The sequence below is a fragment of the Lynx rufus genome, unplaced genomic scaffold (genome assembly GCF_022079265.1).
Source record: "Lynx rufus isolate CCGP_SWC_20201006 ecotype Redwood Valley unplaced genomic scaffold, mLynRuf1.p SCAF_9, whole genome shotgun sequence".
NCBI lineage: Eukaryota > Metazoa > Chordata > Mammalia > Carnivora > Felidae > Lynx > Lynx rufus.
In genome coordinates, this window is record NW_025814897.1 from 43,888,319 (window position 1) to 43,912,466 (window position 24,148).

Here is a 24,148-nt window from a genome sequence, read left to right on the forward strand (position 1 = left end):
AAAAATTTTTTTTTCAACGTTTTTTATTTATTTTTGGGACAGAGAGAGACAGAGCATGAACGGGGGAGGGGCAGAGAGAGAGGGAGACACAGAATCGGAAACAGGCTCCAGGCTCTGAGCCATCAGCCCAGAGCGCGACGCGGGGCTCGAACTCACGGACCGCGAGATCGTGACCTGGCTGAAGTCGGACGCGTAACCGACTGCGCCACCCAGGCGCCCCTTAATGAAATTATTCTAAGAGCTTCATAGAAGGACTGAGATCCAGTGTTTGCATAACTGTCATTTTCTTAAGAAATAGACTTTGGGCCTCCTGAGAAAGCAGCTCATCTGGTGTGACATTTGCTGCAAGAGAATGAAGTATTATTTTAAAAATTTTGCTTCTTAACAAAGGAAATATCCGTCTGTTTTGGTCTTTTTCCCAGCGTCTGATAAACAATGGGTTGCTAATTAATTAGTTGATAGGCAGAAATCTAGGAGAGTAAAGAAGGACTAATGTAAGAATTCTAAATAATTTTTCACGTACTTGGATTTTTCTAAGGATAATTTCTTTTTAATGTTTATTCATTTTTGAGAAACAGAGAGAGAGCATGAGCGGGGAAGGGGCAGAGAGAGGGAGACACAGAATCTGAAACAGGCTCCAGGCTCTGAGCTCTCAGCACAGTCCCCAATGTGGGGCTCAAACTCACCAACTATGAGATCCTGACCTGAGCCGAAGTCTGACACTCAACCGACTGAGCCACCCAGGTGCCCCTCTAAGGATAATTTTTATTGTGTACTTTTATTCTCATAAAGAAAAAGTGAACAATCATACATTTATGGGATAAAGTTAGTCATATTTTGAAATTTATGAATATAATGATAAAAATAAACATTTTAAAAGGATGTAGTTTTAGGCTGCTATTTTCTATTTGTTATATGTGAACTTTTTTGACATTCATGATAGCTACTTGAAGGATCTTCATGTTTGCTTGGTATTGTTTGCATTTATGATATTCAGATTAAAGGATGCTTCGAATGTAGGAATATTCATTATAGATTTCATAGTTCAGGTGGCTTTGTAAATAATCTCTTACATGCTACTTTTGCTGTGTGTGTGTGTGTGTGTGTGTGTGTGTGTGTGTGTGTGTGTGTGTTTTAAATCCTATCAATATGTTATCTCTAGAGATTGTCTTCAGATTTACAATCAAATTTTGTGTGTGTGTGTGTGTGTGTGTGTGTGTGTGTGTGAAAACCTCCAGCTATTTTATGTTATGGTTGTTTACATTAGGAATTCTGATTTTTCTTTGCATTTAAATCAGTTTGAGAATCATTCAGTAAAACTTTTATTTATATTTTTAGCACCCAAGGATATATCATATTCAATGTAGCTGTTTGATTGAACAGTTCTTTACTTGAGGTATAAAGTTCATGTTTGCTGTTGGGTTTTGGCTTTATTTTTCAAGATCTGTTTTGGGAAAGGGATAAATGGAGGGGGGAAAGGGAAAAGGAGAAACACTACAAATCATTCATTTAATGAAATGCTACAATAAATTGGAAAGTGCACTGAAAGACAATGGTCATATCAGAAGAATTTACTAGTCATTTCATTGAAATAAACATTAATTCTGTTCATTAAAAATAGCAGTAGATAAGTCAATAATATAATTTTATTTTTGAAAATATGAACTCAAAGAGGAAGTGTACTTGAAGAAGAAAAATAAATTGTGCTTTTTTGTTTCTGTGGACTCTTTTCTCAGTCCCTCCCCAGGTGCACTGTATGAATGTCAGAGTGGTGAACACAAGCAGGAGAATAGAGGCCAATTAAATATCTGGTTCAGTGTGTTTCAATAAATATGAAGAAAAATCCACATCCTGCTTCTCAGCCTACTTTGTAAACACTGTGTTCACAAATGTTTAACATCTGGCTCTTCAGTAACTGGGAAGTGGGGATTGTCATCAACTGCAGATTTTCAGTATTTTGTGGAAATTGCACACCTTCAGTTAGAGATGGATTTACTGCAGATTGGAGTTTCAGCTTTGCACTCTGTCTCAGCCTGATGGTGTGACCCTCTCAAGGCTGGAGGTCTGGTACCCTTGCTTTTCATGATTGATAGATGACCAGTTTTGCTTTTCTAAAAGGCATTATGATTAACTGGGGAAGTTTTCTTTATGCAATAAAAGTGGAAATATCATTTCAACTAATATTTACCTAACATTTTAATCTGTATCAGATAATGTTCTGTATCCTGGTGGCACTATACTTCTAGAGGGAGAAGGAGAGGTGTGTAGACAATTACACGTAACATTAGAAATGTAGGATGAAACATTCTGTAAGTGTAAGCACAGAGTATACTCAGAGTACACACAGTAGGGCCATCTATTCCAGATTTTGTAGGAGGAGAGAAAAAAAAGAGGAGGCATCAAGGAAGCCTTCCCATAGGAAAGACTAGAGGTAATGAGTATCTAGTTCTGGAAGTACGGGATTAGTATCAGAGTGATAGACTACTTTATGCAAGGCAGATAACTGTGCAGTACAACTATTTCTAAAGTAGAACTGAAGATCCTTCCTTACATTCCTCTTTTCTCTCTTTTTTTTTTTGCTCGCATTTCCTTACTCTCTCTCCTCTCTCTTACCTTCTTCTCTCCCTCTTTTCTCCCTTCTTTTCCCTTCCCTCCTTCCTTCATTATGAACTTCATAAGCACAGAATTTTATTAATCAAATTTTTGGTTCATGGGCCAGTGCCATCATTGGATTATCCCTGGTCTGCATTCATTTATGTATTCATTTATGATGCAGTAGTTCATAGATATGAAATATTAACAATTATGACCTACCTTTTGCTTTTCTATTTCATCTTCTTACCCCTTCTAAAAGATAACCATTATCCTGGGTTATGTATATTATTCTTTTCTTTATTGGGCTGCTTTTTTTCATATATAACATATGTAAACAATACATTGGTTGTTTTTTTAACTCAATATATGATATTCTTCTGTATGTAATCTACTAGCATTTTTTCCACTCACTATTTTACTATGCTTTTATTTGTAACTGAATTCATTCTGTTTCACTTCAGTTAATATTCCATTGTGTGTCTATGCTACAAATTGTCAATTCTTCTGTTGATGGGCAATTGAGTGGTTTGTCTTTATGTTGTAATGAATAGTACTGCTATGAATGTTCTTTTACTTGCTGCCTAAGACATTATGTGACCGTTTCTGCAAGTATATACATCAGAATGGCAATAGAGGCATTTAGGTTGTGCAGAGGTTAAATTTAAAAGATAATCCCAAATTGTTTTCCAAAGCTATTGTACCAGTTTGCATTCCCACCAGAAATATATGAGCTTATGTTGATCCACATCCTAACACTTCATCTTGTGAGGTTAATTTCTGTCAATCTAATGCCACATGATGTGAATGCTATCTATCCGTATGTAGTTTTGATTGCCACTTCCCAGGTTACTAATGAGATTGTGTATTTTCTAGGTATATTTATTGGTTATAAATATCTCTTCTAATCTTTCAATTATAAGATTTTGCCAGTCTACACTAATGAGTACTTTTTATATTTGTATTTGCAGTTGTTGCAATATCTTAATCATAAAAAGAGAGTCATTAAAGTAAAATAGACATATTTTAGTACTACATAAAATGGTGGGTACATTTCTAATAAAAGATGTGCAGTCAAAATAATTGACAAATTAAAAGAATAGGTAATAATTTCATTTTGACATTATTTTCATGAATGATTTTTTTCACAACTTGATGTTTATTTTTCTTTTGACAGAACGATTTCGAGACTTACTACTTCCTCCATCTAGTCAAGACTCTGAGATTCTACCCTTCATTCAATCTAGAAATTATCCCAAGTAAGCACTAGGAGTTCAGTGGATCTTGGGAAGGGGAGGGGTGTGGTGACGGGAGAGATTTGGGAGGTAAAAAACAATGTTTTCTTTCTAAGGATTTCTGAAAAAGCTAGAATACCCTAACCTAATTAAGTAGGGCATCTCCTGTACTGTAATGTCTTAACCCACAGCTGGGTCAGAAAAAAAAGACTTGCTTGTGGTACAGCCCAGCTGTGACTGGGAGCATGTGCAGAGTGCAGACTGTAAGTTACCTGGTCTTATAGGTGCCTGACCGTGCTTCTTTTTGCTTGAATCTGTATCAGTAGCAACAGATATTTTGTGGGTGTTCCCTCATCTGGTTTCCTGTTTTCTAACCTTTAAATGCAAGGATTCATTCATGTTGTAATAAGTGGTTTTCAAATAACCCACATGTTAGCTATGATTTTAGTAATTTCTATATATTCCTCTTTACTATCTTGATAATTATGGGAAGTGGAATCTCTTTCTTCTCTTAGATGCCAGAAGGTTACTTATTGGTTGAAGGAATATGCCTTCATCTTTCCAGAAAATAAGGAAGTAGCAGGGTTGTTTTTTTTTTTATTAGGCATCCTTTTCCCTAAAAGCTGATGGATGCCAGTATCTTGATCCCTCCTGTAGAAGCTCGGTGCACCTTCTACTTCATGAATGTCTTATTGTATTTACTAGCTACCATACAACAAGCTGGAGAGTGAATAATCTGGTATCTGATATAGAAAAGGAAGCTCACCAAGTTAAAGAATTAGAGCTTGATTTATATATATTTCATCAAAGCCAATCAATATGATAAATGACTCATTCCTTGGTTTGGCAGTGTTTTCAAGTATCCACTGAATTTCACTTTCTAGAATAATTTTTTCCTCTAATACTTAGCTTTGATAGTATTTCTTTAACTCTGATAACAAAATTAAATACAGAATCCAAATTACCTGTTCTTTGTCTCTGATATTAATCCAGATTTAATCTTAAGTAATAATCTTCTAGTCCCCTGATGGGGCTCCTCCTCAGGGACAGACAAAAAGCCTGGACAGCCTTCCATGCATACATGGTGTTTCATATACGTATTGACAGGGAGCACAGAGGAACCCGAAGGAATTGACACACGTCTGTCCGTGTTTTTGTCTCCAGCTGCTGTTTAGAGGCCACTGATGCCTGTTCTTCTGCCTCTTAGGCTTACTGTCCACCTGATACTTTTGCTTAAAGAGGGGAATCACGGTCATTTCTCTGTTGGTAATCTGTTTGCAGCTATTTCCCTAAGTTTTCTTAGCTGTATGTTCTTACATGTATCCTTTTTGCTCTTAGATTACTTTTCTGATAGTGATGTGATTCATGCTAATATTTAACAGAGATGCCATGTGGCAATCCTTTGTCAGTGTCTAATCCTTAGGGTAATCTTGTTTTGTTTTGTTTCGTTTTGTTTTGTTTGCATCTGTGGACTGGAAGAATAAAAGTCATCCCCTGATGCCACATACCCCATGTCGTGGTGATTAAGAGTACAGACTGAAGCAGTCTGTCTTACCAGCTGACTTTGTGACTTGGGTCACCTAACCCTCTGTGCCTCAGATCCACCTGTGTGGAAGGTGTGAGATAATAATACTTACCACTTAGGGGTGTTATGAAGATTGAATAAATTAATAAATGAAAAAATACTTAGAACTCAACTTGACACATACTTCATTCTAGCTGTAAGTGTTATTCGTTTAAAATTACATATAGAATTAACTAGAATTGCATGTTTCTAAACACCTTAGGAAAATAGATCGTTCATTGATCTTATAACAGGATACTTCTGTTAACCTGCCCTTACTAATATTTAGGGAAGTACTATTTATTTAATATTTCTAAACTATTGCTGATGTGAGGCACTGCTTTGGTGACCACTTAACAGCTTTATGAGTTTCAGTTTTCTGAACTATCAAATGAAAGCATGCTAATTAAAGGTTTCTGGGTCTGAATAACATTTATGAAAAAATTCTGGATTAAATACAGTTAGTTTATTCAAGTTATAGAATATTAAGCATCTGCATCCTCCCATTGCCCATATAATGTCTAGTTTGGCAGTGGAATTTTAGGAGGTGCTGAGAACAGAGAAAGGATAATAGAATTCTATTTGTGCTGTGCCTGAGGAGTGTTAAATTGGTCCAGAATAGAGCATAGGAACAAAAACTCTGGGCATGTAGTAATGCCCATGTAAAGAATGCTGGGGTAGAAGAGACCATTGTGCTAAGGGCCATTCAATAAATATAAGTGGGCAGGGATTTGTGTATGTCTAGACCTAATTTAAACTATTTTTGAATTATTCATGGTTTTAAATATCCTCATTTAGTCTCTCATTTGTGTTCACTTGCAAATATAATATCATTTATTTGTTATTGAAGATAACAAATAAGTCAAGGAATTTGTAATTTTGTGACATGCAAAAATTTCCAGAAAGCTGAAAATGTAATCAGACCATTAGTATTTGTTGCTTTCATTCATAATGCAGTATACCTGTTTACGCTAAGATTTTTTTCCCCTCACTTTTCTGCTTGTTTTAGTGACTCACTAAATACAGACTCTATTAGTGAGACATGTTTTAAAAGCTGAAATATGGTTTAAGAAGTAACTTGTTTGCCCTATATCGTGTAGTGTTACAGGGTGATTTTCGCAGAGCATAGTGTAGCTGACCTTCTAGTGATCCACACTCTACCCTGGTTAATAAAAGCTGATAAGTGGACAGTGGTAATTGAATTGAGGGTAGGATCTCCAGTCAGCATATTGTACCTATAATCTTAAGCATCTTGTTATCAAGAGATGACCTAACAGATAATGAAATAGGGAAAAGAGTACATTTTATTCAGTGAAAAAATATTTGTGAAGAAGAGAACTGACCAGTTCTTGAAGTGTGTGTGTGTGTGTGTGTGTGTGTGTGTGTGTGTGTGTGTTTTAATGGAAAGCCATTAGGGAAAAAAAAATGTTCCCTGCTGGGAAACATTATTCCAAAATATAATACTGTTCATTCATCACATTTTTACATTTGTGATCTTCCATTTGACCCATTGCCAAAGCCCAGCACATCCATTCTCATCAGGATGTATTTGGAGATGTTGTATCATGAAAATTCTTGGAGCATGAATAGGTGTGACCATTGTTAGAGACAGATGAGGGGTGCCTGAGTGGCTTAGTCAGTTAAGCGTCCAACTTCGGTTCATGTCATGATCTCACGGTTCGTGGGTTCGAGCCCCACATCTGGCTCTGTGCTGACAGCTCAGAGTCCGAAGCCTGCTTGGGATTCTGTGTCTCCCTCTCTCTCTGCCCCTCCCCTGCTTGCACTCTGTGTCTCTCTTTCTCAAAAATAAACATTAAAAAAATTTTTTTAAAAAAAGAAACAGATGAATGAAAAGAAGAAAATGAATGTATACCCAGTACAAAACAAATGTTGATTCATAGGTTAGAGGAAAGAAATGGAGATAATGAAACATAAGGTTTGTTGCTCATTTCTTTGGTGTCACTGTCATTAACTTTGAAGGATTTAGGTTTATAATGTATTTAAACAAGAGAGTAGCTATAAATACTCATATCCTTATGGGTGCAGCTTGGAGACATAAAACGATTGGAAGACATTTGGAATAATTTTACTCACAAATGACTTGCAACCATTTTAGCAATTAGGCCAGCAAAACATGATCCAATGACTCTGGAAGTTTAACCAGAATGTGCATAAAAATACTGTGAAAATGTAGGAATAAAATGTTACATATCTTTATTTGGTTCTCATGAAGATCAAGTTCTCTGGATTTCATAATTATTAAGAGAAAGGAATATTATTTATGATAAAATTCAGAACTATTCCCCTTTGATGCGGTTTACTACCACAGGATAACCTTCATTATATAGACAATAAAAGCAATGCCTTACCATTTCTAATGGGCTGCTTAAAAATGGCTTCAAGGGGCGCCTGGGTGGCGCAGTCGGTTAAGCGTCCGACTTCAGCCAGGTCACGATCTCGCGGTCCGTGAGTTCGAGCCCCGCGTCAGGCTCTGGGCTGACAGCTCAGAGCCTGGAGCCTGTTTCCGATTCTGTGTCTCCCTCTCTCTCTGCCCCTCCCCCGTTCATGCTCTGTCTCTCTCTGTCCCAAAAATAAATAAATGTTGAAAAAAAAAATTTTTTTTAAAAAAATGGCTTCAAATGGTGATATCATGTGATACACTTAAACTGCGAAGCCTCAGAAGACTTTTCCAGATTTCATCTGTTTATTTAAATGAGGGTGAAGTGACTTATCCAAAGTCATATGAAAGAGCTGGATCCCAAACTCAAGGTCTGCCTGGTCCCTAAATTATACCTAATTGTGCCATACTGTCTCTCATCCATTCTTCTCTCCACTTTTCCATTAATCCACCCTTCAAATATTTATTGAACAATTACTGTGCACTAGAGGCAGTCACAATTACTGAGAATACAAAAATAATAAGGACATAGCATGTGGCTTTGAGGGACCCAGGGTCTAGTGAGGAAAAGGCAGAATCAGACTTTAATGGAAAGGCCCATAGTTATAGATCAATGCACTAAATTCAGTGGAAGAAGAGAAGAGAAAGTGTTTTCCTATCTAGGTAATTCATGTGATGTTTAATTTTCCCTTTGAGTAAAGTCTTGACAAATGGTATGGAGCCAGATGAAGAGGTGCATAACAGCATATAGAGCCATGGAAGTGGGTTGTTCATTGATCACCTTCAGGTATTCTTGCTGAAAAGCCTTTGTGTGTGTGTGTGTGTGTGTGTGTGTGTGTGTGTACATGTGTGTATGTGCACATGTATACAATATGTGTGCACGTGTATACAGTGTGTATGTGCACACGTATACGGTTTGTGTAAACACACAGTGAAGGGCTAGGGTGTAAGGAGAAATGAGGGCAGGGACCACTCCATGAAGGAGCTGGATGGTCATTTACAAGAGCTTGGACTTTGTTGTGAAGACAATGGAACATCATAAAAGATCTTTAAGCAAAGGAGCAAAATCATTAGATTCACATTTTCATAGTTTACCATGGAGCCAGAGAGGGACATGAGGTACATGAGGACATGAGGGCTAGCACACTAGCTAGTTGATAATTTTATATTCAGGAAATCAATGAGAAAGGATCAATTTTGTGGTGATAGTAACAGGGAAAAGCAGGTAGATACCTCAGGACTTTAGGAGGCACATGACAAGAATGTCATGACTACTGGACAAAGGGCAGGAGGATGAAAACTGAAGGGGAGGGGCAGGGAGAAGGAGTTCAAAGAAGGGTTTCAAGCATTTTCACTTGGATCACATCCTGGATTCATGGTCCTATGACTGAGGACAAGTGGCAGGTCTCTCTGAGCATTTTTTTTTTTTTTTTTTTGGTTTCTGTTTCAAATGGAGGTAATAATGGTACCATAGGAAAAACTCCCTGTTTCTTTTACTTTCACATACAATTCTTCAGACACCAGATGTAGGGTGTGGTTTTTCCCACACCAACCAATTCTTCAATACCAGCTGGGTGTCCTACATTCAATTCAGTTCAGACACTAACCAAAGTTAGTATAGACCCCATTCCCATATGAATGTCCACCCTCATTTCTAATGCCAACAGCAGGTAGTAGGTCCCCAGTGTACCCACAATCTCTATCCAAATTGGCTACAAATCAGAAATTCCCATGACCTTCTCCTCAGATTTAATCATTTACAAGAACAGCTTACAGAACCCAGAAATACTTTATGGATTTACTATGTAGTAAAGAATATGGTAAAGGACACAGATGAACATGAACAGCCAGATGAAGAGATACATAGGGCAAGGTCTAGAAGGGTCTTGAGTCCAGGAGCTTCTGTCACCATAGAGTTGAGCTGCACCACCCTCCCTAGACTGTAGATGTGTTCACCAACCTGGAAGCTCTCTGAACCCCACAGCATTGGAGTTATGGAGGTTTCATCACAGAGGCATGATTGATTATTAATTTCATTTCCTGCTCGGCTTCTCTCTCCAGAAAATATAGGGTAGAGCTGAACATTCCAAGCTTTTTTTTTTTTTTTTTTTTAACGTTTATTTATTTTTGGGACAGAGAGAGACAGAGCATGAACGGGGGAGGGGCAGAGAGAGAGGGAGACACAGAATCGGAAACAGGCTCCAGGCTCTGAGCCATCAGCCCAGAGCCTGACGCGGGGCTCGAACTCACGGACCGCAAGATCGTGACCTGGCTGAAGTCGGACGCTTAACCGACTGCGCCACCCAGGCGCCCCTGAACATTCCAAGCTTTTAATCATGGCCTGGTGCTTGTGGTGACTAGTAGCCCCCTTCCATGAGCCTACCAAGAAGCACCTCATTAGAAAAAAATAGGTTCCCATCACCCAGGAAATTCCAAGAGATTTAGGAGCTCTGTGTCAGGAGCCAGGGGCAGAGACCAAAATCAATATTTCTTATTATTTCACAAGTAGCTTCTCTCTAATATTGCTTTGAGGAATGCACAGTGCCTGGCATAATTCTACTCTGTAAGACTTTGTGACAGTTCAATAAAATAATACAAAGTACCTTGCAAATGCAGATTCTCTCCACCAGTCCTCATTCTCAGCTCTCTTCTGCCTTTTCTCGAAGCTGTGCCTTAACTCAGGGTGGGGGAAAGTTCCTACCACATGGCCTGCCTTAGTGTCTTCAGTCTGGATCCTGCCAGAAGGCACCCATTGTTCTGACAAAGGCAACTGTGTACAGCTTCCACAAGTACAGCTATGCCTAACATTTTAGTCTTGCCTTTCCCTAAAGGATTATTGTTTCTCATCTTCTCATCCCTGCACTTAGGTTTTCTTTTGTGTAGTGGGTGATATGCCAATACCCATCTGGCAAGAGATCTAACAAGTTGATATTCTGACTAGAGTATGGAATGCAGTAATGAGGATTCTCAGTTCATTTGATACTCGCAAAGGTAGGCAAGCAAGATGTCAGAATTAAGCTGGAAGTAGGTCCCAGCCCCTGGGCTGACAGTCACGCATAGAAACCCTGCTGTCAGGATTGCAGAAGCAAAGTGGACCGCCAAACCCTACAAACAACCCTACAAAAACTGAGGCAGTGCTGAAATTGGGAAGACTGGCCCAGACATGTGATAAGTCAAGAAATTATGTTAGTGCAAGGCTAGTGGGAAGGCAGCAAGGATACCTCAGTGCTGAGTGAGAGATGAGCTTATCTGGACTCAAATAAGGAGGGGATCAAGGATAGGGCCAAGAGGAACCTGCAGCTGGGAGACCAGACAGCCAAAATCCCAAAATGAGCTGAGAAAGTAAACAGTTTCTAGGGGATAAAGTACGCATGTGTGCTTTTCTATCTAGTGCCTTTGCGAGCTGTCTACTTACGTTGTTCTGCCCCGTCCTGCACTCTCTGCTATCATATATCTTCTCAGACACTAGGTATTTTTAGTTTCTGAGATTACTGTTCGTTGGTTTGTTTGTTTTGACTCAGAGATTGTCTGTCAGGTGAGAGAGAAAGTGGCCTGAAGTTCTTCTTTTGTTACAAATCTTAAATTCCCACCTTAACTTCCTTGGACTGGAACTACCTTCTTTTTTCATAAAGTGATTTCTAGCTCATTAACAGTATTCTCAGCCCTACAAGAGGGTGGTGTCATCAGAGTTAAACCATGATTTCAGATGCTGTTTATGAATTCTATAGATTAGGTGAATTTTATCTTATTTATTCATTTTTTAAGTGTTTATTTTTAAGAGAGAATGGGGGAGGGGCAGGGAGAGAGGGACACAGAGAATCCCAAGCAGATTCTGTGCTGACAGCAGAGAACCCTATTTGGAGCTCGAACCCACAAACTGTGAGGTCATGACCTGAGCCAATATCAAGAGTTGGACACTTAACAGACCGAGCTACCCAGGGGCCCCTAGATTAGGTGAATTTTAAAGCAGTGCTGTTAGCGCAGAGCCTGGTTGGGATTATGTCTCTTCACGTGCCCCCCTCAAAAAATAAATAAACTTTAAAAAAAGCCTTATATTAAACTTATCAAGTCATAATGGTTTATGGTGGTATAATTTTTTTTTAATTTTTTTTTTCAACGTTTATTTATTTTTGGGACAGAGAGAGACAGAGCATGAACGGGGGAGGGGCAGAGAGAGAGGGAAACACAGAATCGGAAACAGGCTCCAGGCTCTGAGCCATCAGCCCAGAGCCTGACGCGGGGCTCGAACTCACGGAGCACGAGATCGTGACCTGGCTGAAGTCGGACGCTTAACCGACTGCGCCACCCAGGCGCCCCATGGTGGTATAATTTTAATAATATATCTGTTTGTTAGAATTCCTTGTCAGAATTTTTCTCTTTGCAAACCCTAAATTAATTAATGGCTTCTATTCGTAAGACCTGATTGAATAATTCAGACTTTCAAGAAACAAACATCAGTCAAAGTGGTTTTTTAAACGGTGTTGCTTTTATTTATACGTGATTGAATTAGGTAAAAAAATCACACACGAAGTAGAGATTTCTTAACCCGCTGCTGGTGAAGTGTCTTTCCTTAAGTTGTTCCTAAAGTCCAAACAATGTGGACCATCACCTATCAATCCCACCAAGTCTTTTTTTTCCAACGTTTTTTTTATTTATTTTTGGGACAGAGAGAGACAGAGCATGAACGGGGGAGGGGCAGAGAGAGAGGGAGACACAGAATCGGAAACAGGCTCCAGGCTCTGAGCCATCAGCCCAGAGCCTGACGCGGGGCTCGAACTCACGGACCGTGAGATCGTGACCTGGCTGAAGTCGGACGCCCAACCGACTGCGCCACCCAGGCGCCCCATTTTTTTAAATTTTTTTTTTCCAACGTTTTTTTTATTTCAATCCCACCAAGTCTTAACTGACATAGATGTTAAGGGCCTACCCTGATCCACATATTTAAAATCACCACCTGCCCCAGCTCACTCCCTATCCTCCTTATCTGCTCTACCAGCAACATCAATGTCACATGGGATAATGTTAGAAATAAAAATCTCAGATGTTAGCCCTGATTTACTGACTCTGAAAATCTGGGGGTGGAACCCAGCCCTGTGTTTTTAATAAACCTTCTAGGAAATTCTGATGCACACTAATGTTCGAGAACCATTAGAGCAAGATAGATTTTAAATACTGTTTCAGCCTTTTTAACACCCTCTCACTTCTAGTTGTTTTTACTGATATGATTATCTCCTGGGAGTAGAATGGTCTAAAATTCCAAAACCATCCTCTCCAGAGAAACAGAGACATTCATCTTTTTCCCAGATAAAGAATTGTTATATGAAGGATGGCCCCAAACCCTTCCAGCCTGCAAAGCAGGATTTTCCAGAAGTTCCTTGGCACAGTGTGCCCTTTTCAGACTTTATTTGCCTTTTTGTTTTATCCCTAACCAAAATAATTTATTACTGTAATAAATTAATATGTGATCATTAAGGAAATGAGCTTTGGAATCAGACTCAAAGGGAACTGAATAAATCTTTCCTGCCTCGGGAAAATTACTTAACATTTTTGAGCTTTAGTTCCTGGTCCAGCAAAAGGGGAGGTTATACCTCATGAGAAAGCTATCATGTGGATTAGGAGGGGAGCTGTATATAGAACAAGTGTAGGCCCTGGATTAAATTAAATGTTCAATGAAGAGTATCTGTTGTTAGTACACCTCATTTTAGGATTTGGAGCTAAGAGTCTGGGATAGTTTTTGATTTTTTTTTCATTAGAAGAACTTTTTATTTAAAGTGAAAGCTAATCAGATAAAGATAAGAAAGGAAAATAATTTTCCAAAAATGTACATTTAAATTAGCATTAAATGGATGCGAATTACAACCCTTTATTATTATTAATAATAATATCTAACGTTTGTCAAATGCTTACCGTGTCCAGGAACAGTGTTAAAAGCTGATCAGGTATATTCCCATCCAGCTACATAAAATAGAAATATAGCTTAAAATGATGAGAGCTTATTGTTCTCATGTAACAGGAAGTACCAAGATAATTGGTGGTTGGAATGTGTTCATCGTCAGCACCTCACATCTGAGGTGTCTGTACCTCTCCTCCCGTTCGCTCTCATGGTTGCAAGAGGACTTCTCAGCTTCAGCCACCATATCCTCATTCCAGGCAGAAGGAAGAAGAGCAAAGTGCATGCAAGGTGCATGAGGGCTGAGTTGGCCTCCCTTTCAAGGAATTTCTCAGAACCCCAACCGAGAACTTCTTATACCTAGTTATCCTAAACTCTTTTTTAAGTGGGCACATTACTATAACACCACCCAAGGGTTAGGAATGAAGAAGGAAAAAGAGATAAAGGGTAGACAGCCAGTGGCCTTTGCCTTGCCTGAATTAATTCATTTAATCATCACAATAACCAGTGAGACATGTATTATTTAGGTCCCTGTCTATTTACAAAGGATGTAACTGAGGCACAGAGTGATAGGTAACTTGATCAAGGTCATGTAGCCACCATCTGGTAAAGCCATGATTTAAACTAGATCTGAGAACCTACATTCTAATTTTCTATGTTACTATATATTAAAAACATAGTTTTATTATCTTCCTTAAATTTTCCATAATAACTCTTTTAAGTTGTATTTTTCCTCCTACTAGGATTTTGAAAGGCAGTTTTTTACTGTTAAAATTTCTGTACTGAAAAAAATTGCTGTGGAAGTTTTGAGAATAGAATATTTCACCCTACTAAGAGCATTCTCCCCCACAGTGAATGAGGACTTGACTATAGTGGTCTTGAAGTTAAAGGGAAATGAACATGTTGAACAGATTTTATTTTTTTCAGTACTTCTTTCAACAAATATTTGTTTGGTGCCTACTAATTACCAGCAACTGGAGATAACTAATGGGCTACACTATTTTAACACAGCATCCTGGTTTTCTTGGGTTTCTGACTTAGTGATAAAACCAAAGGAAGAAATCAGGCAATGTCTAGACAGTAGGGCTGGCTGTACTTAGAAAATTATGTTTTATTCTTATGGGGTTTCATTGTTTTCCAACCACTTCCATGTATGGTATTTTGCCTGTTACACCTGTTTCTTCTGTCAGTTTTACTTATTAATTATATAATTTCCCTCTTGTTTACTAAGAATCTCTGATCAATTGTTTAATAAGCATAAAAGCTAGAATGACTTAAACTTCTTGCAATAGAGTGATTATTTCATTCTGTCTGGAAAATGTTGCAGTTGGTAAATGTCTCAACATTGAAATCAACATTTTGGAGTTCACCTAGGAAAGGAAAAAAGGATGGCAGGGGAAGCTGAGGCAGGACATTAAAATCCATACACTCGTGAAATCTACTAATATTACAGTTAATTACCAAAGCCCATGCAACTTAATAGGGTGAGATTTTATTGATGGTATTCCTGAATTTTTAGTTTCTTGGACTTTATTTTTTTAGTTCTGTGCGATTGTAGTGGTTTGGTTTGGTTTTTGGAGACTATGGTTGTATGTAATTTGGACATTAGTTGCCTGTCTTCCATTTCAACCACTTTTTTTTTCTGTTAGTGCTTAGTGATTATTTTTCTATAACAGATATTCCCTGTCTCCTAGTAATGTTGAAGTCATGGGTTATGTGTGATTTTATTAACATTCTTTGTTGATCATACAATGTTGGGAAATATTCATATTCAGATAGTAGACATTATGCTCCAGATCTTGAAATCACTAGCTCATCACTTTCAGAAACTCTCAGAGAAGATAAAGTTCACAGAATACATGAGAAAAGTAAAGGGGAAATCCCACTTCACTATTGACATTATGCAGTTCCCTGGAAGATGCACAAGAGCAGTGCTTTTCAGACTTTAATATACATGTGACTCACCCGAAATCTTAGTAAAACACAGATTCTGATTTAATAAATCTGAAGTTGGGACTTAAATTCTCTTTCTAACAAGTTATCTGGTAAAATTGATGCTGTTGATCTGAGAACCACACTTTGAAGAGAAACGAGCCACATCATCTTAGTCACAGCCTAATGAAGGGCTTTTCATTCCCTTCAGTCACATTTTACTACATCTGTTGCCAGGGAAGAGATACATGCTCAGCAGGCAAAGCAGGAGAGAAGAGAGTAGAAATGAGTCTTCCTCCTCATAGTCATCAGTCTTTGACGACAAAGGAAACATCTGAAAGCATAGATAGCTGGATTATTAGTAATTAGCAACAGTATATCTATAGTAATGTTTTTCCTTAAAGTCTATTTTATCTGAAATCAATGTAACTGCAACTATTTTGCTTTTGCTAGAATTTCCATCCTATACTTTACCCTTTAACTTTCAACTTCTTTGTATAAAGTATACAAAGTATAAGTTTTATGTAAGACACCTAATCTTTTGAATCTCTTAAAAAGACCTGTTGCTCTGTTTTTTTTGTTTTTTTTTTTTTGTTTTTGGTTTTGTTTTTGTTTTTGTTTTTATTGCAGCTTGACAATCTTTTCATTTGAACGAAAGACTTTGGTTCATTTATACTGAATTACATTCTGCAACATTATTTTGCTTATTTGTCCCACCTTTTCTGCCCCCCCTCCTCCCCACTCTCTCTCTCCTCTGTCTCTCTCTCTCTCCTTTTTTTTTCTTTTTGGCTTTGAAGACAGCAAGATGCATAATACAGTAGAAGCCATGGTCTATTTCCTAATTAAATTGAGCTCTCTCTAAACTAATGGAAAGGAAATAGCCAAAACAAAATATAATCTCAGGTATGAAAGCTTAAAGAAACTAAAGTTAGCCAGCAATTAAGAGAAAAGCTTTCTCTACAGCTAGCTTTCAGCAGGAAGATCAGTAGCTATGTAGGAAAAGGAGAGACAGGAAAATGATGGAATGACTTGTCTGAGAAAAAAAAATGTAAAATATTTGAGCCTGAAGCCAAAGAAGTTGACAAGAAATAAATAATTCATTATTATCTAAATAAAAAACAGTTCAAATTAAATAAAATTTATAAAATAGGACTCTTGGTTGGAAAAGCTGATTGTAGTACAAAAGTCTAAAATCTAAACTCAATCTTAAAGGGTGTTTATTTTAACTGACTATATTCCCTCTAAAAGCTTTCAGAGGAAATTTTATTTTAGTGAGGGTTACAGCTGTGTTTAAATATATGTTAGAGTGGGGTGTGAAATTTGCCTAGATGTTACACTTGAAAATTTAGTAGGGATTGGTCAGCTTGTAATTCATGTTTCCAGTTAAGTACTAGTGTTTGAACAGTTGAACAGTTTGCTGGCTTTTCTTTAATGTTATTTTAACTGTTTTTTGCATATGAATAGAAGTTTCAAGTTGCATGCTAGCAGATCAAGCCTACATTAGCCAATACATAAAACAAAATAAAAAGAGAAAAAACATTTCTCCTTAATTTTCTATAGGAACTAAGTTTAATAGTAAGGATTCATGTACGTGTGTGTGTGTGTGTGTGTGTGTGTGTGTGTGTGTACTTAAGAGTGAAAAATAAATATAGCATACTAGATAATACAGCATGCAAAAAATCTAAAAATGTTTCCTAACACACACACACACGTGCGCGCGCGCGCACACACACACTCAAATAGTTTTTAATGCATGTTTGAGATGGTAGAACATGAATGAATGACATTGCTCTGGGTCATAAACCATAAGAAGTTGCTATCTAGACTAGTAAGTGAAGTGAGTACTTGAGCTCATATTTGCTCTTACCAATGTGTCTATCTATCCCCAAATGTTAGAGCTGGTTTCAATGGGCTGTATGTTGATGGACAAGAGATGAGGTCTGGACCCTGAGGAGGGTAGGAGAGTGAATCAGAGACCCCTGCAAATGGCCTAGAATCCATTCTCAGTGTATTAAGTAGAGATTAAATAGCCTGATATACAGAAGGGGATAGTGGGGATGATTGACTCACTTTGTCCTTGGCTCTGAGAAGAATTAAAAAAAAATTCTTCCCCAATACTTAGTGACCATACATTCCATCTCGCTTGGATTGGAACAGTGAAATTATAATATGTATGTAGCCCAATAAACCCAGAGACAAAAATTTAGAGGGGACACATTTGGGGGACACATTTTAATCTCCAAAGGATTCCTCTATATAAGACACCAAGGAATATGAGCTCATAGTTTTAAAAATGAGGGGAAAAATACCATGAGTATATTTTAATAGAAATTTTGTATTCAAAAAGTATACAACAAATGCTTAGTATATCTAAAAGAATAAACCAGAGCATTAGAATAATGATTAAGAGACAAAAGACAATCAAACTTCTCAAGGCAGCCTGGCAAGGGGGCCAATAGAGCCTCTACAAATGAAAGATACAATATCATAAACTTAGCAGATTAACACAACCATAGATTGTCAAATAGAACTGAAATAATTATCAAGAATGTGGCATAAAGAGACACAAATATGGACAGTAGGAAAGAAAGGCTTAAGAAATAGTGGATGGAGGGAGACGTTCCTGCATTTCTTTATATTAGCCTTCCATTAGGAAGGGGAAAAAGAAAGAATATAGGCTATATATTTGAAGAAAAAATAGCTCAAATTCAGAGATACCAGTAAATCCCAAGCAACATCATAAAAATAAATTCACCATGTGAAACATTATAATTTACTTACAGAAAACTGAAAGCAGAGACTAACAATATAAAAGTAGTCAAGGAAGGAAGGGAGGGGAAGAAATAGTCAAAGAGAGACAGATAAACAGGACAAGATGACACTGTTGTAAGTGGCTCGCCTTAACTGAACTCAGTTCTACAGTTCAAAGAAAAGGCTGTAAGACTGGAATAATAGAGCAGTAGGCAGTTTTCAAGAGATTTGCTCAAAACAGAAAGATAAAGAAAGGCTGAAAGTAAAGAAGGTGAGGAATATGGTAGAGAAATTCTAATCAAAGCAAAATTATTTCAGATAAAATAGACTTTAAGGTAAAAATATTTCTGTATGTAAAGGGAGTTACTAATCGTTTATAAAACATTCAATTATTATTTCTCTGATTAGAAAACTCCTGTTTTGGAAAGTTTTGGGTTGTTTGTTTTCTAAAAAGAAATGGAGTTCTTTCAGGTGGTAGACATAAGCCCCTTATTAGATGTTTGGCCTTGAGCAAATATTTAAACTTCCAGAACCTCAGTCTCCTAATCAATGAAGTCAAATAATAACATTTAGCTCTCATTTAATAATGATAAATAATTCATCTAGAGCATTTAGCACTGTGCCAACCACACATAGCTCCATTGTTGTCAGGATAGGCAAGGAAAAGGGTGATGGTTTTGCATTGTAGTATCTTTCCATAAACAAAAAGACTAGGCCTATAAATTTATTATGGTCAGAAAAATAATCCTTTGGCTGTATAGTTAATTAAAGATAGCAATTCCCTATAGAAACCTCACTGCTCCTGAGGCTTGTTATCCCTTGAAACATCCTTGAAAGCAATACTTCCTTTGACATCAACCCAGAGAGAATATATGGAGGAATGTACATTTTTGCCATATTTTGCTGACACACAATTGGTCTGAGATCAAATCAGAAATTCATACAAATGTGTTTTTTAATCTTTAAAACACCATAGAATTGTTGAGTGTTGTTATCCACCTAGTGACTATTACGAAAAAATATTTATTTCATCCTATCTTCGGATACTGCCTTTTCACACCCTCCATTTCGAGTGGATCCAGCTAATAATCCCAAGATCTTTTATGTCTTAGGCTAGCACATCGCATCCTTTGTTTATTCTTTTAAAATATATTTATTGAGTATAGTCTATTCTTTTATAATGTGATATTTTTAATTCCTAAGAAACTTGTGTTTATCAAAATGTAATTAAACAGTAGTTTTATGGTGACAGAGAAATCAAGGATGGAGAATTTCAGAATGGTAACCACAGAGCTATTCAACCTCCCCACCCCCATGTCGGTCCTTGGTGGAACCTCTACAATGAAAGTGTTTTTTAAACAGTGCGAGTGCATGGGTGTAACACCTAAACACCACTGAACAGTTCCAACATTTAAACCCATTTAGCTTTCGCTGAGGGCAGTGGTTCCTGTTCCTCTCACTGCAAAGACTATCATTGGCAAAGTGTCTTTATGCATTCTTTTTCACTTTTATCACCTGTAGGATGGAACCCACGGCTGCTCAGACAAAGCAGCTGTGTGGCAATGGTGCTCTTCCTTTCCTGCAGTCAGAGTTAGTTCCAGGTAATTCTCACATTTGACCAATGGCTATCATGAAAGCACATCTTATTTCTGAGCAGGAAGATGTATTTAGATCTGTGACAGATGCACAAACTAGAAGATTCTCTTTACAGACTAGACCCTGACCCTGATCTGTCTCTCCTCACCTTTACTCTTCCTCATCCTCCATCTGAACATGTGGAATTTCAGACTGGTCATGGCACCTCTCCTGGTCTCAGGGTCCTCATTTGCTACATGGGGATAATAGTACTATAACTACCTCATAAGGTGTTAAGATTATGACAGATAATATGTGAAAAGTACAAAGCGTTGTGTATATATGGAACATGGATATATAACACACGTTAAGTAACTTCTCAGATGGTGCTTCGTTTTATACTAAGTGCGGTGTCCCTGCCACTTCCCATTTTGCATCCCTCTTGTGGACAGACATTACAGTTATTTGTCTTTCTGGGTTTTTTTGTTGGTTTGTTGTTGTTTTTTTTTTTCTTTTTTTGCTGCAGCAGGTAGTAGTGGGCTTTACTTATGGTAACTTTCCATTATTACATGTTAAATAAATAAATGCACTTTAATTCCCACCCACTTAATCTTTAAAATAATTTTTGCAATGTCTATTGTAGCAAAAGGTATTCTTTCTGAAACCTAGCAAGGACAGTAGTCTGTTAAAGAGTAATACTTTGTCTTGATTCTCCATTTCTAACTTGTTCCCTATTCTCTAAAATCTTGGCAGATATTTTATGGAGAAACAATTTATGATGAAATAATGTTTACAAAGTATTGTTTACCCCTGCCTGGAGATTTATAAGGCATTCTTGGCATGTGAAAGGTCTAGAGGAGTTCTGAATTAAATAAATTTTCAAATAAACAAATAATAAAAAACTTCCTTAACACATTTCCAAAATTTATTTGACTACAAAATACTTTTTTCTCCCTTACAGTATTGTTCTTTGAAACTCCTTTTGGGAAATATTGGTATAATTAGTATCTATTTTCTTTTTTTTTATTTTCATAAATGTTTTTATTTATTTTTGAGAGAGAAAGAGCAAGCAGGAGAGGGGCAGAGAGAGACAGAGAGAGAGAGAGAGAGAGAAACAGACAGACAGAATCTGAAACAGCCTTCAGGCTCTGAGCTGTCGGCACAGAGCCCGACACAGGGCTCGAACTCCCAAACCATGAGATCATGACCTGAGCCGGTCGGATGCTTAACTGACTGAGACACCCAGCTGCCCCAATTTTCTTAAATTAATAAACATCTTTCTTACAGTAATTTTATAAATTCTCAGATTGTCTAAGTTCTATTTTCATTTATTATGATATCAATTTGTTTTGAGGGAAGTAATAGGAAGTATTGAGGAACAAGATTTCAAGAAGTGTTGGTTGTAATTTTATTTGTTAATATAGTTGGATTAATTTGCAGATGATGGATTTTTCCATTGAGAAAAAAGAGATCTGATATACTTGGTCTATCAGCTGATTAACATTACACATGAAAACAAGTAAATCAATTTTAAATATGTTAAGTGGATTCCACTTTCAAGGAAAAAGTTACTGAGTTTTTGAAAAAATGTTTATATATGTTCGAATGGTCCAGGAAAGAGGACCTCTCCTCTTCTTAGAATTCTTTTCTATCCAGAGTCCTTCACAATGGAACTTTTTATTAGTCATCAGCTGAAGTTTAAAAATATGTCAGGTTGATCTCACCTCTATTATGTTGTTACAAGACTTTGGAGAGTTGCCTTTAGTTTCTGTAATTTTGTCACATATATAACAATAATAGGAATATAGCATTCCTTTAAAGAGCAGGTACTAACATGGGAGAAAAATCACTGCTCATAAATTAAAGGCAATGGATTTTACACATTAATCACATTAAATATACGAAAAATGACTTCAGTAGTTTGTCTTTCTGCCTCTCTCAAAAACCCAGCTGTTGCCAAATTACCAGTAATTTCATTCTTCATCTTTCCTCCCAAAGAAGCAAAATGTTGTTTCTCCTTGTGTAAAAACACATTTCTAGCAAACAAAACAAAATTTAAAAAAGACAGAGAAGATACAGGATGGAAAGATGGCCGAGTATGAGGACTCTGAGCTCGCCTCGTCGCATGAATACAACTAGGTAACACTCATTGACGTCGGTGTTGATAACACAGGAAACAATCTGAAGATTGGCAGAACAACCTCCACAACTAAAGATAGAGAAGGGGACATACTGCAGAAGGTAGGAAGGGCGAAGGCGTGATTTGGGAGTAAAATGGCCCTGATGCTACTGACCGATGCCAGTGGTGAAACAGACAGAATAGTCTGCAGATGGCCCCAGGAGATCACTCTGTGTTTCCTGGACAATAAACCAACTGTAACCAATAGTCTCCTTTCCCTGTTTCTTCCAAACTTAGCTTCCCACAGCATGGGTGGCTTTTTCCCTCCCAGCAGGAGGGGCCACAACTTCCCACCTACACCCAAGGATTCTAGATACAGGTCCCCTGACTGTCCACAGTGGGTAGAGAGCCAGGGATGTGGAGAAGGGTGAGAAACAGACTTGCACACTGGCTAGCTCCTGAACAGGGAGGACAAATCACCATAACATTTGGGTATGAAAGCAAGAGGGGCTCAATCTCATGAGTTCTTACAACCAGTGGGACTTAAAGCCTGGAATTTTAAAAGCCAATGTGCTCAGCTCTGGGAGAACCTGGACAGCTTTAGGAAGCTGATTCCCCACCCTTAAAGAGAAGGCACTATATGCTAACTAATTTGGATGTAACTTTTAAATTAATGAATTAAAAATTTTAAAAAGAGAGATAAAGGACCACAATCAGCAGAGACACAACGTGGAAGCAGCAGTTTGAAAAACGGTGGGATGAGAAGAGGGAGAGTGATTTCTTCATCTCAGAGTGTGACCCAGAGATCAGGGATCACAGGGAGACTCCAGGAACAAAGGAGCTGGTCTGTGCGGTTTCATTCCCCTACCCCCCAGCATAAACAACAGCCACCTGTGGGAACCAATAAGGCTCTGCAACCTAACTTGGCTTGCACCACACTTCACCCCCTGTTCTTTAGCAGATCTTCCCTTCCCAGTAACATTTGCCTCAGTCCTGGTACTATGGGCCCCTGCCCCAGAAGACCTGCATAAGCCGCACCATATCTCCCAACCTGCATGTTTTTCAGGGCCTCATCACACAGTGGTGGCAGGTGTCATTTTGCAGGCATACCACTGCATACCCATTAAAATGTGTCCCACCCAGCTAGGGAGCAAACACTGCCCAAAACAAGCAAAGGGAGCCTCTGCGGGCAACTGGAATGAAGGAAAAAGACCAAGACTCAACAGCAGAGCACACCATCACACCTAGTAGATATTCCCTTTGCCAGGCCCTGGGGATACTGCATGCACTGCAGGGCACTAGAGGACCTCTTCTTCATAATGTCATTACCATCAAGAACAAGAGGCATAACTGAGCTGACTTACCTAAAACACTGAAACAGACATGAAGAGTTAGACAAAATGAGGACACAAAGAAATATGTCCCAACTGAAAAACTACCAAGCCACAGCACAAATGGCATAACCTACCAAAACTAAAGCAGGAAGAAACAGAAAATTTGAGCAGACTGATGACCAGCAAAGAAATTGAATCAGTAATCAAAAAAACACAACAAACAAAAGTCCAGAACCAGATGGCTTCATAAGCAAATTCTACAAAATATTTAGAGAACAGTTAATACCTATTTTCAAACTATTCCAAAAATAGAAAAGGAGGGAAAACTTCAAATTAATTCTATGAGACCAGCATTACCCTGATACCAAAACCAGATAAAGACACTGCAAAAAAAGAACTACAGGCCAATATCTCTGATGAACATAGATACAAAAATCCTCAACAAAATACTAGCAAACCAAATCCAACAATACATTAAAAAAATCACTCGCCGTGATCAAGTGTGATTTATTCCTCGGATGCAAGGGTGGTTCAATATTTGCAAATCAATCAACGTAATACATCACATCAATAAGAGGAAGGATAAAAACCATATGATCATTTGAATAGATGCAGAAAAAGCATTTGACAAAGTACAACATCTATTCATGATAGACACCCTCAACAAAGTAGGTCTAGAGGAAACATACCTTAACCTACCAAAGACCTTATGTGAAAAATCCACAGTGAGCATCATACTATATGGGGGAAACAGAGCT

At 37.8% G+C, this 24,148-nt stretch overlaps 1 protein-coding gene across 4 annotated transcripts in view; it reads left to right on the forward strand.

Annotated features, from left to right (window-relative positions):
- Positions 1-24,148, forward strand: part of NOX4 (NADPH oxidase 4) — a 167,057-nt gene that overhangs the window by 111,769 nt on the left and 31,140 nt on the right. For all 4 annotated transcript variants that reach the window (XM_047071699.1, XM_047071700.1, XM_047071701.1 and 1 more), the window contains one exon: positions 3,770-3,851. In XM_047071699.1, coding sequence (XP_046927655.1) covers positions 3,770-3,851 — 82 coding nt within the window. The remainder of the gene's footprint in view (positions 1-3,769; positions 3,852-24,148) is intronic.